Source organism: Cyprinodon variegatus, unplaced genomic scaffold, assembly GCF_000732505.1.
Source record: "Cyprinodon variegatus isolate N-32 unplaced genomic scaffold, C_variegatus-1.0 Scaffold62, whole genome shotgun sequence".
In the NCBI taxonomy this organism is placed as follows: Eukaryota; Metazoa; Chordata; class Actinopteri; order Cyprinodontiformes; family Cyprinodontidae; genus Cyprinodon; species Cyprinodon variegatus.
Genome location: NW_015150515.1, coordinates 1456913 through 1473198, shown reverse-complemented (window position 1 = coordinate 1473198; position 16286 = coordinate 1456913). Strand labels below are relative to the sequence as shown.

General features: G+C 39.2%; 1 protein-coding gene across 1 annotated transcript in view; it reads right to left on the bottom strand.

Moving 5' to 3' along the window:
* Positions 1–16286, bottom strand: part of LOC107082797 (neurexin-1-like) — a 1206010-nt gene that overhangs the window by 19442 nt on the left and 1170282 nt on the right. Inside the window, exons 21-22 of the mRNA XM_015371662.1 lie at positions 5245–5255; positions 4381–4459 (exon numbers count right to left, since the gene is read on the bottom strand). Of these exons, the coding sequence (XP_015227148.1) occupies positions 4381–4459; positions 5245–5255 (90 nt within the window). The remainder of the gene's footprint in view (positions 1–4380; positions 4460–5244; positions 5256–16286) is intronic.

The following is a 16286-nucleotide window of genomic DNA, read 5'->3' as shown; positions in this document are numbered from 1 at the left end:
ACATTTTAACACCTGCTCACTCCACCCTGCCTGCTGTTATCACTAATTGGTTTCACCTCCATCTATACCTCTTTTGGATCTGTTCCCAGTACCAGATCGTCTCAAACCAACCGTTGAGTACCTTCCAGCATTTCAATCTTTTGCCTGCCTACCTGTTGCCTGACCTGTTTTCTGCCTTTTTTCACCGAGCCTGCCTGATCCCTTATCTGATTCTGTCTGCCTGCCCTGAATCCAAACCAGATCTGCCTCTGGACCCCTGCATCAGTTCTGCCTTGGATTGCCTGCCTGTGAGCCGGAACCCCACTCAGTCAGTGAGTAACCGAGTCTGCCTAACCCTTCTGCTTATCTGAAACTGCCAGTTAACGGACCCTGGATCGGACCTGGACCTATCTTCTGGATTGCCCCTCTGTACCTTTGCTCGGACCCGATCACTGGAATCAGTAAACAGACTTTCTCTGGAGCTCATTGGCCTCAGTTCTCAGCAAACCATCCACCACTCAACTGCCACTGCTTCCACAAGCCCCTTCCTCTTATGGACTCCTGCCCAGGACCCAACATGGAGCCAACCGCCCACTCTGAGACCCAGTAGCAGGGGATTTCCTGACTAAGAGCCGCCTGCACGCTCCCTGTGCCACACAGTGATAAATAAAATCTGTTGCATTCCTCTGACCTGTCTGAGTTGTTTCCTGGGTCCAATTTCCTGTACGTTACAGATTCACATATTTCATAAAACACCTGAACTGACCATTTATTTTCTTTCTTTCCTTTTTATGGCTTAATGACAGAAGTGCGCTTCAGGCTGCCCTGCAAGGCTTTAAACCTGGGTTTGAATGGAGACAAAGCCATTCTGAAGCCTATATCAAGCTGCTCATTTTGAGCCTGGATATGTATTTTTGATTCTCTTCATGGTAGAGAATTCTGCTTCACAGCAGCAGGTTGAGCCAAACATACTCAAAATGTGCAGGGTCATCTTTGAGCACGCCATTTCACTTTTCTTTCACCAGTTGACCGCAGTTCTTCCTGCAGTTCACACTTTCTTTCACTTTTTCTCATCTTCTTCTTCTTTCCTTCTTCTTTGCCTGCTGTGTCTAAAAGTAGCTAGCGGCAACAGCCCTGACTGAAACAGCTCATTGGCTAATTGGCATCACATGCATCCTGGTCCCAGAGGGCTTTACTGTACAAACAGGAGAAGTGCCGCAAGTGAAATTAGACACTGCCGTCAGACAACATACGGTAATTTACAAATGTTTGAAATCAGGTAGGGTCCGGATTATTGAGCAGGTGGGTCCGGATCCGGACTGCGGTCCGCTAATCCGCGACCTCTGCTCTAGCACATGCATATCTAATCGCGCAGGTTAATCTAGTCAGATATATGGTTTAAAGAAATTGCATCAGAGACTGCGGACTCACTTGCAAACATAGTTACAAGCCCTGTGTTTTGCAAGTATTACTCCTTAAAAAGAATTATATCATGGCTTGCTATATCAACTAACCCTGCAAGCCATATGGCTATGTACTGTAGCACTCCGGTTTAGTTCAAGATATGATCAATCTGCTACTGCTCCGATCGAATCTGTTTTCAGCAGAAGCTTCTGAGCTAAATGAACGAAGCAGCACCCGGTGCCCAACCATCTACCTTGGTCTTTGCCAAAACCACAAAAATTACATGATTATGCTACTGTATTGCCGTTCCAACTTTAGAGATGAAAATAATGAATTCCGAGAAAACAGATGTGATAGCAGCAGCAGCTATGTCTTTCCGTGCTGCCATGTTTATTTTGGTTTGGTTGTTGGGGTTGCGACTCCTTGCTTATCATCTCTATATATAAACTATAATACTGCACTGTCACGGGCTAACTCATTGTGAGTAGGCCAGGGACACCTGAGGCTGGAGTGGTACAAGATGGATTCTCATGTGTTTGTGAATGTGCAAATGCCACAAGACTTTAGGTTGCAGCCATGATTATCCTCCACCAGTTACAGTATGACAATCAATATGTACTATTACTAACACCCTATAGTGAGGTATTTTTATGTAATGGACTCCAAAATGGCCCATAATAGCATAGCCAAAAGAAAATTAGACATGCATGGCAAATTATTTTGTTTTCTGCATGGTGGCGTTATTTGTAGTGCCGTTACCGTGCCGCAAGAAAATCCTGAGTTTGAATCCTTTGCATGGTCTCTTAATGCATGTGTGACTTCTCTCTGGGTTCTCTGGTTTCCTCCCAGAGTCCAGAGTTTTGGTTAAGTTGCATCTCTAAATTGATCTCTGGTGTGAGTTTGTGTGTGCATGACTGAGTGTCTCTGTGTTGCCTTATGACAGACTGGTGACCTGTCCAGGAGAAAAGCACCAGCCCCATAGATGGATATTTATCTATATCCATGCTCCTTTATCCAGAAATAAAATCTGCTTTGCTTGGTCTACCACATTGATTCCCTTCGCTTTGTTTTCTAAAATGTCAAAATGTGAAAGATTTCAAGAGGAATGAATATGTTTGCTAAGTACCGAACCTTTATACAGCAGCTTCAGGAAGACCCATCTGTAAAGCACAAAGAGCACTCCGGAAGCAGAAAGTATTTGTATTGATCCTGATGAATTCCCAGCCGTCATATCAGACACAGCTTAATAGAAACTCCAGTGCTGGGCTTAACATTTTTGTCCTTACTAAAGGCAGCTTAATAATTCCCCCACTCCTTCTCACATATAATTGTTTACACTGGGAGTTAGTCCTATCTCTGGAAGGCTGTATTTGTGGAGCAGTGATGGAGGGATGGTAGGGGACATGTGTTGAGGACAATGTTGATTCTCCTGCTCTTGTCCACAGCTTTCACAGAGGCTTATCCAACCTGGCTGGCTTGCTATGCTGGAAGCGTTTCAGCATCTGGGAGGCGCGATACGAAGCAAGTGTGCATACGTGCAAGCAAGCGTGTTTATTTCTCAGGAGGGTCGGTAGGGAGAAAACTTTACACCCACAGAGTGAGAGAGGGAAGTGTCTGTCTGAAGAGGTGAGCATGTCTGCCACTATCTCTCTGTGTGGTAAGTGTGTGTGTGGGAAAAAGAGAGTTGCATTTCCCCACAGGAGATTAAGGTTGGGCATAGAATCCGCTGAAATACTCTCATTTCTGCTTTCGATAAGAGGGGGAACCGCGGCTCTATTTCGGTCCTAACCACCTACAGAGAAAACCGCAGGAGAGTGTTGCTCTCCAGTTCCTGAACACAGCTTCAGATCAGTTTCTCTTCACACAAGCATACTGATATGTTCTGTAATCTCCTGCTATTTACAGCACAACATAGCCATAATCCTTATTCCCAGTATATTCTAGAAAGCACTGCGGTGTTAAAAAAAAAACAACCGACAGTGCAATTCTGCCATCTTCTTTATTTTCAAACTTTTTTTTTTTTTCAGTCAGAAGTCTTTCATAAAATTAGGTCTATTGCCTTTAACTGGATAGGAATGTGTTTACACGAAAAGTAAAATAGTTGCAGGTATTTTTATGTGAACAAGTGAAAATGGTCAGCATTTAGCCTTAAAGTGAGATTAAAGGGCTACATTTCCAATGTAAACCATTTATTTCCTGCCACTGCTTCAGTTTGGTTTGTGTTTACATGTTGTGGTTTGTATTCAGAGAGGTATTGTTCATTTTCACTCTCTGGATTTTAAATTTTTTTATTTAATTCAAATAAAATTTAGTTTTCGCACACTTGCACCATAACAGTGTGTCCAGCACATATGTTGTATCTAAACACAGCTTGTTTTACCGACTGTACTAATGAAAAAAAAAAATCTCGGTCTAGATTTGTTCATAAAATAGAAAAAAATGCATTCCACCTCCTGACCCTTGCAGCTACCAAGCCCTAATGGTAGCAGTGGGAGTAGTTTAAGGCATGCTGATTCTTTGTGTGAACATGGTCCTTGGCAGTTTTCATGTACAATGGAGCTGCAAAGCATAAAGGCAGGGAGTAAAACACATGGCCTTTTACTTCCCCCTCCTGTTGGGGTGTCAGAACATTACTTGACCTGCTGTTCAGACACAGTGGCTCAGCTGTATGCTGCACACAACAAACTGTGCTTCCGTGTTGAAAATGTTCGTCCTTGTTAAAGGAAATGCAGGAGATCGGCGCAACAGCTGGGTAAATGTTAGAAATTACCACAAGGCTGAAAAATTGAAGAAGCACAAATTCAGCTGAATACCTGCTGTTCTAAACACCCAAAAGGACAAAAAATAAGAAAATAAAGAAGTAACCTGTTTTGAGGAATCAGAGGTGCATACAGGGGGATTAGATAAGTGTCATTTGCAAGTGGAGAGAACTTTTTTTCCTTTGTTCGGGTTACTTTAGAGAAAACAATAGAGACAGAACTTCCCAAGCCGACTCACCATTTCCAGGCTCGCACTCCTCCAAATCCTCATCATCACTTGGACACTCTGCTGAGGCTACCAACAGGTCATCTGCATTCTGGAGGAACAGAAACAGAACACCAGGACACATTTTATTCACGGAAAGAACACATGCAGATTCTTAAAGAGTCACTTTTTGGTGACAGATGCACATAAAAAAAAAAGAAAAACATAGCAGGAGTAATTTGTTCTGTAGGAAGAGAACTCTCTTCCGACAAATGGTTTGAATGTGGAGGCTTACTGTGCGGCTATGAGTAGCACTCTCTCTTATGTAGGCAGAGTTGGTGGAGCAAAACAAAGAGAGGCAAGCTCTTTCTTTCTGTCCAAACAATAATCAAAGAGGTGTAGCTCGTCTCAACAGCAGGAATAGACTTTACTGTGTGGGCAAGGAAGTCAGACTATGTGCTAGTGTTTAAATTTAAACATGAAATGTTCTGCATTCACAGCACTTTTTTGTTGTTGACTCTTCATAATGTTGGACCTGGCATACCAGATAAGATGACTCAATAAATGGGTTTGGAGGTATCCATATTTTTGGTGACATCAAGTCTTCTTAAATAGTAACAGAGAGAGCAGTCTGCTAATTAGGCTTAGAAAGTGGAAATTCCAGTCATTAAATGTTGTTTTCTACCCCTGATTTTTTAGAACAAGACAGAAATTTGTTAAGGAAAGCTTCTCTGCCCGGTTCTTTTCCTGAGAAGAGATCACCCAGGAAAATCCCTTAAATAACACTTCATAATGTATTAAATAACCATGAGAAATGACAACAGATTTTGACAGAAATTGGGATCTTACTCAGACCAAAGAAGTTTCTTAGAGTTACAGAAGGCAGTGCTTACCAACCGGGCTCACATCTGAAGTGGCCCAAAATCACAGTTAAAGAAGCATTTTATAAAAATAATAATGAATAAATTGTTCTCACAATGGGTAAATTAACTCTCCACATTTAACCCATCCCCTTTGGAGAGCAGTGGGCTGCCACTGTGTGGTGGACAGGGAGCAGGGGTTTTGAGCTCACAACCTATGGATTCCAAGGCCTAAGCCCTAACCACTAGGCCGCCACTCCATATCCTCTGTCTGCCAGATCATCACATTGTTACATCATAAATGTTTGCAGATGACAAGCTATCCATGGCTCCAGCCTTATCAAAATATTACACTAAGTTTTTACCGGAGCAGCCATTCAAAATTAGCCTCGTGAGACCATCCTGATCTCGCGAGCTTTCAAGGTTTCACTCGCAGATCAGTCTGGAGACTCTCCGTTAAAGAAAATTTGGAGCCGTTCACCAAACAAACGTCCAATCAGCGCTGGCTTTGAGGCGGGTTGAGGTGTGACGCAACGAGAAGCGCGACAGTTCAGTCTAAAGAACATGGCGGCTTCAGCCGATGAAACTAGCGTTAGCGTGACTATCGAGCAAGTTTTATCGGAATTACAGAGTATTTCTTCACTGAAAGAAGAGCAAAACACTGATCTGGAGGCTTTTCTCAGAGGAAAAGATATTTTTGCTCTTCTCCCGACTGGTTTCGGCAAGAGTTTGATCTATCAATTGGCTCCTCTTTGTCGTCGCTCTGTTAGTACGTCATGTGCTTCGTTGATCTGATTGGTTTATTTGGCCCATCTATCACCAACATAGGCCAATCAGCTAACCAGTATTTTCGCCCCTTCCCAAAATTACTTCAACGGAAGGTTTCCAGATGGATATGCGGAGCAAATCCATCTGACGGAGTCAGGTTAATTCAAAATGGCCCTTCCCAGTCAAATGATGGCCGAATGGCAGCAGACTCCCCCGCAACTCCCAGCAAATTCTCTTCCACCTTACAGCCACTTGAGTGACCCCCTTACACTGAATTACAGGAATTGTAGGGGACCAGCCAAACGCCAGCCAAGGGCCCATCAAGGAAAGTGGGAAATTTTGAATGGCTACTACTCAGGATCAAGGACACCACTCTCATTATATTCCCTAAACCTTTTATCCTGACAGAAGGAACTGTCCTAATTAGATCAACTACGCAACAGGGCGGTATTATAAGGGTTTAACAGACTCACACATCATCAATGATAGTTCTAACAATTTGATCAAAAAAAAAAAATCTTAACAATACATACATAGATAAAGGGATAAATATCAGGTTCTTCTCAAAAGCTTGGTTAGCATTTCTCATGTAAATCATTGCTATCCCAGTCCTATGTATCAGATTATTAGATAGTGAGGTATCGGTGACAAACTCTTTAGTTTAAAATTTGATCACAACATATGGTATAAGCTGTGTATATTTCTATAAATCATGGAATAGCCGTCTGACTGGCCCCTTTTATAAACATATATGGTGCATTCACACTGGACACAATTCCTGCAACAAAACTGCCACTTTTAGGTGCTGATATTTGCATGCTGAAGGACAAGCTCCACTGCATCACAGAATCTGCTGCCTGCTGGTTCCACCTCAACATGGCAGACCTGGAAACTTTAAACTACCTCAACGGACGCATATCACTTTAGACAAGTACAGGAAAAAAATTTGAATTACTTACTTTTTGGTGTTTTTTGAAGCGTATGGCAATCTCGCCTTAAATTATTTTGTTTTTTTTTGTAAACGACTAAAGGGATACACGCCAATTGAGGTAGTTTAAAATCTATTTTTTGTACAATACTAAAGGGATAAACACAAATCTGACATCTTGCACATGCCATTTGACTATGGGTATGCTGGTCTGACAGGGTATGCTGATCTGACAGAACACTGGGTTAGACGCTTTCTTTACTTTGGAAAAGCAAGCAAGGCCACCAGTGTTGGTGCAACCAGTTCAGAGAGTACCACCACCTCCTTCAGGTGTGTCTGGAGGACATTCGCTTTCAGGGGTAGGTCCATTAGATCAGGAATCAAAACTATTCCACTTCAGGGAAGGATAATCCAGATAGCAAAGGGAAGGTGAGGCGATGTACAGGATCAGCTGGAGATTAAAGCAGGAATGGCTGACTGAGCTCGGCTCTGGAACTAAGGCACCTAACAGCAGGAGAACACAGCTCAATTTTCTCTTAAATACTATGGCCTTAGTGGACAGGTGGGTAGTGGTTGTTCTGGTGAAGCCTAGTTAATGCAGACAATAACTGGTTTTGTTTGAGACCAACCGCTCGCCATCCTTCTACTGTAATGTCCGGTCAGACGCTACATTGATTTTTCACATTACATTTTTCTGAGGTGATTTTCTGTCCCAAAAATCATCCCCTTAACCCAACTGGGGTCTGGACTCCAAGTTTGAGAACCCTAACCTATTTCTACATGGATGCTTAGCATGAGGGTTTGATGCAATCAATGCCACATTACAAGCATCGGTTCCAGGGTTGCATGCTTGTTGAGGAGGAGTGAATTTTTTAATTCACTGGCTCAATGCAAGCGGTTGGGTTTCCTTTGAAAACCTTTAACCAGTCAGCTTCTGAACTTTAAATACATTTACTCAGTAAAGTTTTTTAAGAATTGAATTCGATAGCAAGAGAAAGAAAATGATAAAGGAAGCACACACAAAACAGCTTAAAGTAATTTATAAATTAAAACGGAGAAATAAAACGTTTTTTAGCAACATGCAAACTTTTCCCTTCCTTAGTTGATAGTAGTACCATCATACTACTCAACGATCCTTGTATAGCCAACTACAGGTCTGCAGGATGTCTAATAAAGAAATAAATGTCTATGAATTATGGAGATAGAATTTTATGTTTCATATCTGGTTAAGTTTGGAAAAATTTATAAGCTCTACAGTTTATTTTATTCAGTTTCCTATCTAAGGAAAACCAGTTGATTGCATCGACTCATTGACTCAAAGGCAATCCCTCACACCAAGGATGCTTGTAGCGATAGTGGACAGGAAAAACTCCCTTTAACAGTGTGAGCGGCCATCTGCCGAAGCCAACTGGGGTTTAGGGAGACTGAAGCAGAGATACAAAAGGCAACTGTAAGCCAGCTCTACAGGTGGCCCCGTCCAGTCAACACACAGCCAGGCAGATGAACTCCAAACCAGCTACCATGTTCTATTATATTACTGACAATTATATAACAAAAAACCCCTAACAGATAAATGTTCTTAATGACATATGAATGGCATCGTTTGACTTTAATTTACAACATATTTTGAATTTTTTTGTTCTTTGAATATGTACACATTTACATATAATTACAATATAAAACAACAACAGAAACTATCAGTTCTGAATGTCTGAGATTAATGTTCTTTAGATGGATATACTATTATTTTTAGGAATTACAGCAAAGAAAATAACCAGATTGCAAATATGAGTAAACTAATCTGTATTCAGTTAGATCCGGACTCAGCGGAGCTAGTCAGCTCCGAATGTTATCTGATTTTGAATAGGTAGAATAGAATATATAGAATCTACATGATAGAATCTATAGGTCTGATTTTCACCAGACGGCAAAGAAACTGTGATAATTAGCCTAAAGTGGCACCAAAGCCAACTTAATCTGATGCTTGATTTTGGAATCACATGATGAAGCTGAACTCCGATGACATTTGCACAAAAATGTTTTAATTATTTATTTATCTTAAAAAATATGATGTGTGGCCTGAAATTCTTACCCCTTATTTGTTTCAAGGTGGCAAATATCTACCAAAGGGAACAGCAATGCATCTGGCTATAAAAACAGATTAAACTTGACAAGGGGGTTTCATTGTAGTGGCCTCTGTTCGTCCTGACTGCTGCGTGACTCATAGAGCTGCATGTCTAGACACCCAAACCTCCTCCCCTCCCGTCTTCCCCACCTCTGGTTGTTTTTCAAGATGGGGGTCATTCGACTGAAAATGGAGAGCTTTTATCAGCGTAATTGATTCAAGCTCCACGGTACTTGGCAGAGCTATCTCCTTGTTATTAATCCAAAGTATGGGCGCTATCATTTATTAATCACAGTGTGTCAGTTTGACTGCATGTTCACATCACCGGCCTCTGCCAAACAGGCCTAATGATGCTGTCTCATATTCCAGCTAACATCTCTGTTTACCTTACAAATTCATATTCTACCCATTAGGTCCAGTGCTGTGATATAAATATCATCTCAATAAATTAGTTCACTTCAGTTATTTCAGTAATGAAGGTTAAAGAATTAAAGTCATTTTCGGTTATAATTTCTGTCATTTTTGATGATTAGGGTTGAGGCTCATTCAAGAGATTACAAGAACCTTTTGGAAATAGCAACCTTTAAGCAGGTATTAGACTTTCTTTTCACGTAGAGCAGGTTTATGTAATATAACTTTTTTTCCTTTGAACTTTAGCAGTATTCTAATCTTAAAGCTATTTTAAATGTTAAGATTTAAGAAGCAGTTTAAGAAGCAACCACTGTTGGCCTAGTGCTTAGAGCAGTGCGCTTTATTATTACCTGTATATATATTTATAAAAAAAACTATTGACCAGTGTCAGGGGGAAATAATGCAAAAATCTCCATAAAAGTTTGCTATTTAGTCTACAAATTCATCAAGTTTCCACTAAAAAAAAAAATCGAATTTTCTCCACTTTTAAAATGGACATGACATAATTAATCTAATGTGTTCTAGAAAGAGCTATATTTGGCTTCCAAATGTAGAGATTTTGTTTCGAAATCTGTTGGGGAATTTCAGCTATACAGGTGACAAACATGTGAACAAGATTGCAAGGCGAGCTGTCAGGTGGCAAATATCTACTATTTTTGCAAACCTAGTTTTTTAAGTATGGCATTGAATACCACTCTGAATTGGATCAAACTCAGGCACGCAAATGCAGAGGTTTTGTATGTGGCCTTCAAGATAGTCCTACCAGTGTTCATCAGAAACCAACCCCAGTTAACACTCACAAGCTTTCTTAGCATTTGCAATTTAACAATCATATTGCATTGTTTCTCAAAGGTTCTTTTGATCTTTAATAAGTTTGCGCCATTGAGGCTCAGGCTGTAGGTGAGGACTTTTGGGAAATGAGGGTTTCATTTCTTTTTTTTTTTCAAATTTCCATTTGAAAAACATGTTCTTCGCCTGCAACTGTTAGGAATCCAGTTTTTGTGGGTTATTTGTGTGTTTTTCTCTCTCAACCACCAGGTGGTGCCCTGTCCTCATTGAGCCTCCCTGCACACCGCGGCTCGTTGGACCACTGGAGGAGTATTTGGGCAGTAGGCTGTCGCTACCTCGACACCAGAGTGTTTGCCAGTTTTGGGTATTCTAGCCAAGCTGAGATTAGCTGAGTCTAACCTAAGCTTTGTTCCTCTGAGGCTTATTTAGTTTTTGTCTTTGCTATTTGGCAGGAAGCCTTCCTGAGTAACTGGACACCTGGACCTTCTCCCCCTGGAAGGATTAACTGAGAAACACTGAGCAGGGGAAAACTTCCACATGATCCATTCAAGTCCTCCTCGGAAATCCAATTGACAGCCCGCTCCTTTACTCCTTTACTCAATGTTTGTCTATCTCTCCACCCTCCAACCAGTTCTCTCTTCTCCAGATTAACCCCCACAAGCTAGATTCAAGGATTGACAAGAGCTCCTCAAAAGTGGGTCCCTCTCCAGTAATATTCAAGCCTCAGTCAAATTTCCTACAGTCCCTGAACTGAACCCTATGATCTCCCCTTCAGACTTTCCAGTTCCGGTTCACCAGTCCACTGAGTTCCAGTTCCAACTTCTGTTATTCATCTACATTTAATAAACCTGTTAACCTTTTTCCCTTGGTCTCTATGTGGTTCTCTGCATGTGTGTCAGATCGCTTAAACCTATCATGACAGCAACAATAATGGACCAATATTCACTCCATAAAAAATCCAGAATGGCTGCTGTGACACACCAAGTTTTTAGACAGGAGATAAATAAATACATATTTATTTATCTTATTTCCTTACTACTGGCAGGTGTCAAGTGTTAATGTTTATTACTTAAGCATTACTGTTTAAAAAACTTTTGTAGAAGTTCAACTTCAGCTTTTTACTCAAGTAAACGTGTGAAAATACCATTTCAAAAACTACTTAAAGTAGTTAAATAAGATGATTCGCTAATGGAATTAATATTTTTATTCTTAAAATAAGATAATTAGATAATATGCTCTTGAAATAGGACAATGCAATTGTTTTTTCTTATTTCAAATTTAAATTGTCTTGCTCCATTGGCCAAGAATCTCTCTTACCTATTTAATGAAAGAAAAAATTAACTTATTTCAAGAAAAAAAATACTTATTTAGATTTCATTTTTTTTGCAGTACCAAGTCTAACCATAAACTAATAATTGTCTGGATGAAATCCATTTTTTTTAATGTTTCTTGTTTTTTTTTTAAATATCAACAGGCCAGAACAAAACTAAGCTTAAATTAAAGTCTCTTTTTAACATGTAAGGAGTAAAAAGTAGAGATAACTGCAAAAAAATACAAATATGGAGTAGAATTAAAAAGTCGTCTAAAAATAATTACTGCAGTAAAGTATAGACAGCCAAAGTTTCTATTTAAGTAAGGTAAGGAAGTATTTGAACTTTGTTACTTGACACCTCTGACTATTGGTTAAAGCAATTAGCAACACTTAATCCTTGATGTTGGTTCTATCCGAGCACTAAAAACCTCTAATTTAGTTTAATTACTTCCAGTATTAACTACTAACTGGCACCAGTCACATCTGTAACACACTAAGGTACTAAAACTACCCATTTATGTACAAATAATCAGCTGTTTGTTTCCCTAAAAAGCAAAAAAAAAAGGAGGCTCATGGTTTGAATCCAAAAAACCATCTAAATGCTGTTTGACTCACTTCCTTATCATTGGCTGTAATTCAGTGCAACATCTGTGACACACTTGTAAAGCTGAATTCACAACGTGGTAGCATCCAGAGCGCGCCACAGTAGTAGCGCTGACTGTAATTTATCAGATAGGATCGTCTGGGGGCCCACTAACCCAGAGCGCTGATACATTCTGAAGGAGACCTGAAGGTGTTGCTCCGAAATGAAGTTTGACCCAGACAAAACTTTGGTTATCCTCCAACGGTTGTCAAGGAGAATGCAGGATGGGGGGGGGGCGACTTTTTACAGCTTACAGAGACATCACAAACACACCAGAGCATTTATCAGCCCGGCACGCACAAGCCGGGGCGTTGGTTCTGATCTTTGGTTTCATAACACCCTGACACCGAGAGAAAAGAGTGATGACTCCAACTGTTTCACGGAAACACACACGATCAGGGAGGCGAATGGAGGAAAAAAATACCCCCCCTCCCCCGATACATCAAAAGGTAGATCTTTTATTCTAAGCATCAAAGCATATTATTCCACTATGATCAAAGCTGCAGCAGCCGTGTAGCTCAGAGCTTTGGGGAAAAATTGAAATTTGGCTCTGTACTCGCTAGCTTTTCACCACCCTGCGCTGTGACTCGCTGGATTCTGGCAATATTAATTTGGCCTCCGTCAGCTTTGCCCCTTATTTACAATATGGATTTTATTTCATCCGCTTATTCCTATAGAACATAAGGGACTGGATGGGTAAAAAGCAGGTATCTGCATCTAATGAAACTGATGCCATGTTAAATATATAAACTAGAGTATGTAATGTAGTGATAATAGCTGGAGCTTTGGCAGCAAATTCAATTTGTTTTCTCTTCAAATAGTCTCTAAGCGCTTCATGTTACCCTACGCTTGCTTTCACATTTCCTTTTCACCGTTTAGTCTTCTCAAACCTTCACTACAGATATGAGAAGTTGGAGGATCCTCCGATGTTTATTCTTTTAGCTATCAGCCATCGTCAGTTGTGTGTGTGACAAAAACACCAGGTTTGACGGGTGGATGTTTGATGCCAAAACGCTCCCAGGGAGTTTGAACCAGATTGTTTTCCAACATAGTTTTGACTGATGATCTGAGAGAATTTCACGCTGTTCCAAGCTGCACAAAAGAGGAATAGTGAGAAACTTAAAGTGGTAAAAAAAAAAAAAAAATAGAAAATCTAAATCTACACTTAGAAGCAGTGCTGTCGTCAGACAAAAATTCTGAGACTCTTATGAAAGAGAAATTATTTCCTTCTATGACATTCATACAAATGACTGTAATTCATGTTTCAAACTAAATTGAATATTACCTGCAATTCACGCTTAGCATATTTTGGTGCTATTAGAGCTTTAAAGGAAATGGTTTAGAATGTTCTTCTCTATATTAAAGTTTTTCATCTGCAGCTTTTTGGGGCTTTTCAGAATAACTACGGAGTGAATTTTGTTCCATTATTGCTGAAGTGAATAACCCTTTTTGTAATTTGTCTGAAAAAAAGTGTAATTGTGAAAACCTAACTTTGAAAAGTGTTTTGATCCAAAAATTGTTTTTAAGAGTAACCTTACTGTCTTGTATGATTTAGCTCTTTAAAACAAAAATGTTTATTCATATTTACATTTTTTTCCATTTTATTTGTAAATTATTTCCTGCAGATTTTATTTTCTCAAAATATATAAACTTTTTAAATAGATTTAATATTTTCATCTTTTATTTCAAATTCCTGATTTCTAGATTGACTTTTTCTGAATTAAATTCCTTTCAAAATGTGCTTGACGGGTAATAATCTCTTTTCTTTGAGCCCAATATAAACTTTAGCTTTAGCGGCTCACATTTACAAACAAATGCAACTTCTTTCCTCAGTCCAAAGCAAAGCCTGCCCCAAAAGTAAGTAGAACTGTGGTACACCCATAACCCTATGCTCATAATAGGTGTCTTTATTCCTGCTGTCTTTCACTGATGTAAGATTTTATCAGGGTTCCTACAGCATAAGGAAAGTTAAATTCAAGACTTTTTAAGACTTTTTAATGCCACTAGAAATAAAAATTTAAGACCAAATTCACAAGAAACAAGAAAAACCTGCTTGCGACAACTTAACCCAAAGGTTTATTTTAACATAAACCACTGAACTAATGTTTCAAATTTTGAAAAGCTTCCCATACAGGAAGAAAGCTAAAAACACACAAATGACAGATATATTTTAACAATTATTTAACTGAATTCACAAACTTTGTTTTAGCAGGAAACAAAACAAATAAATTTTTCTTTGTATGGTTTTCTTAGTATGTTTGATTTGGTGATAAGTGGAGGCGTTGCAGAGACAAGGGTGGAACTAAACTGAGAAATACCGCCTGTTTCTCTGTAACTCCATTTTGACGCTTTGTGTTTCGTGCTTCGCATGTGCGACTCCACTGCCTTAATTCCCATCGTTCTGAGCTTGAATGACTTCTTGCACTAAATCCACTGAGCCTCATGTGTGTTCCCTGGTTTTAGCCGTGGAGAAAACTCTTGGCTGGAGACAATTTTCGTTACATTTACACTTGCTCATATTTTCCAGACAAAAAGTTAATGGTGCATCTCCCAAATGTCCCGGCCGCAACAACGCTTTTATTGGTTCCGCTATCGGGACGGAACCAATAATGGCGAGCCATTTTTTTTTTAAATATAGAAAAAAGGTCAATTTTAATGTTTTATTTAGATTACAAAAATAAATAAATTATAAAAATAATCCTATTTATGATCTTTTAAAAATTAAGACCTACGAAAGACTGATTTAAGACATTTTAATACCAATTAAGGCCTTAGTTTTATTTGTACAAATACACAAAATAAATGTTTTTTTTTATATCAACATGAACTGAAATGTGTTCATATTAAGTATTTTCATACACGCCATTTACTATAAAATGGTTTCAAATTTCCAGTCCTTTGAGGCAAATTTTTTTCTACCTTAAAAAAAGACATGATTTCATTCATCCATTGTTTACTGGATAAATGAAATGTTATGTCGACATTTAGTGCTAATTGATATTTTTTTATCCAGGTAGAAACCTTCCATCTCTTCAGTTAACTTCTGGGTAACATCCAAAACAGTTTTAGCAGGAGTATATACCCCGGCGTCATCAGCATATATGATCATTTCAACATTAAAGAGAGATTATTCCGAAATTATTAATGCAAACAGCAAGGGCCCTATTATAAAGCAAAGGGGTACGCCTATGGTACATGCTGGTTATAGCAGTCTCATTTTTCACCAATACTGTTTTCTACCTTTTTTTTTTTTATTGCAATACACTGTTACAAGTACAGAGCAACAAAAAATAACTCTCTGTATTTAACCCATCCCTTTTGCAGAGCTGTGGGCTGCCATTCTATGGCACCTTGGGAGCAGTGTGGGGTTAAGGGTCTTTTAAAGAACATGCAAGGCCTGAACCACGGACCTTCACATCTTCGACCTGACCTGACACTCTCCCAAATGAGCTATTTCAGCACTGTCCGTCACACAAGGAAGATTTGGTTTCACATGTACTGAAAATGTATCGCTATTCAACTTGTTTGTATATACTATTTAACGTTTTCCATTAAAAGAAACAAATATAATCAAGAGTTGCCATTGACTATAAAACTTATTTATTTTTTTGATAAAAAAAATTATCTCCTTTATTTATTCTGAAATAGAAGGAGCAGTCATGGGTTTCCAGTTGAGAGGGAAGTATTGTTTAGCAATTAGAAAGCAAAAGGCTCTTCATCAAGAGAATCTGTTGGATTTTTTTCGTTTTGGAGAATTACTTGGACATGGTGTCGATAAAAAAATTGACAAGGCTGGACAAGAGAAAAGCATAAGGCGAGGATTGCAGATTAACATCTTTCACAAACTATTATGTTTGTAAAAAGTTGAAAAGTGACGTCTAAATGCAACTTCTAACTGAATTAGAGTCCAGTGGGCAGAGAAAGAGATTTTATGAACGTTTATCAAAGAGCAGTCCTAAATCAACCTCCATTTTGCGACTAATATTCAAAATCATCCTAAAATTATATCAGAATTGAAATATTTCCGCACATCCATTTGGAAACCTTCCGTTGAAGTAATTTTGGGAAGGGGCGAAAATACTGGTTAGCTGATTGGCCTATGT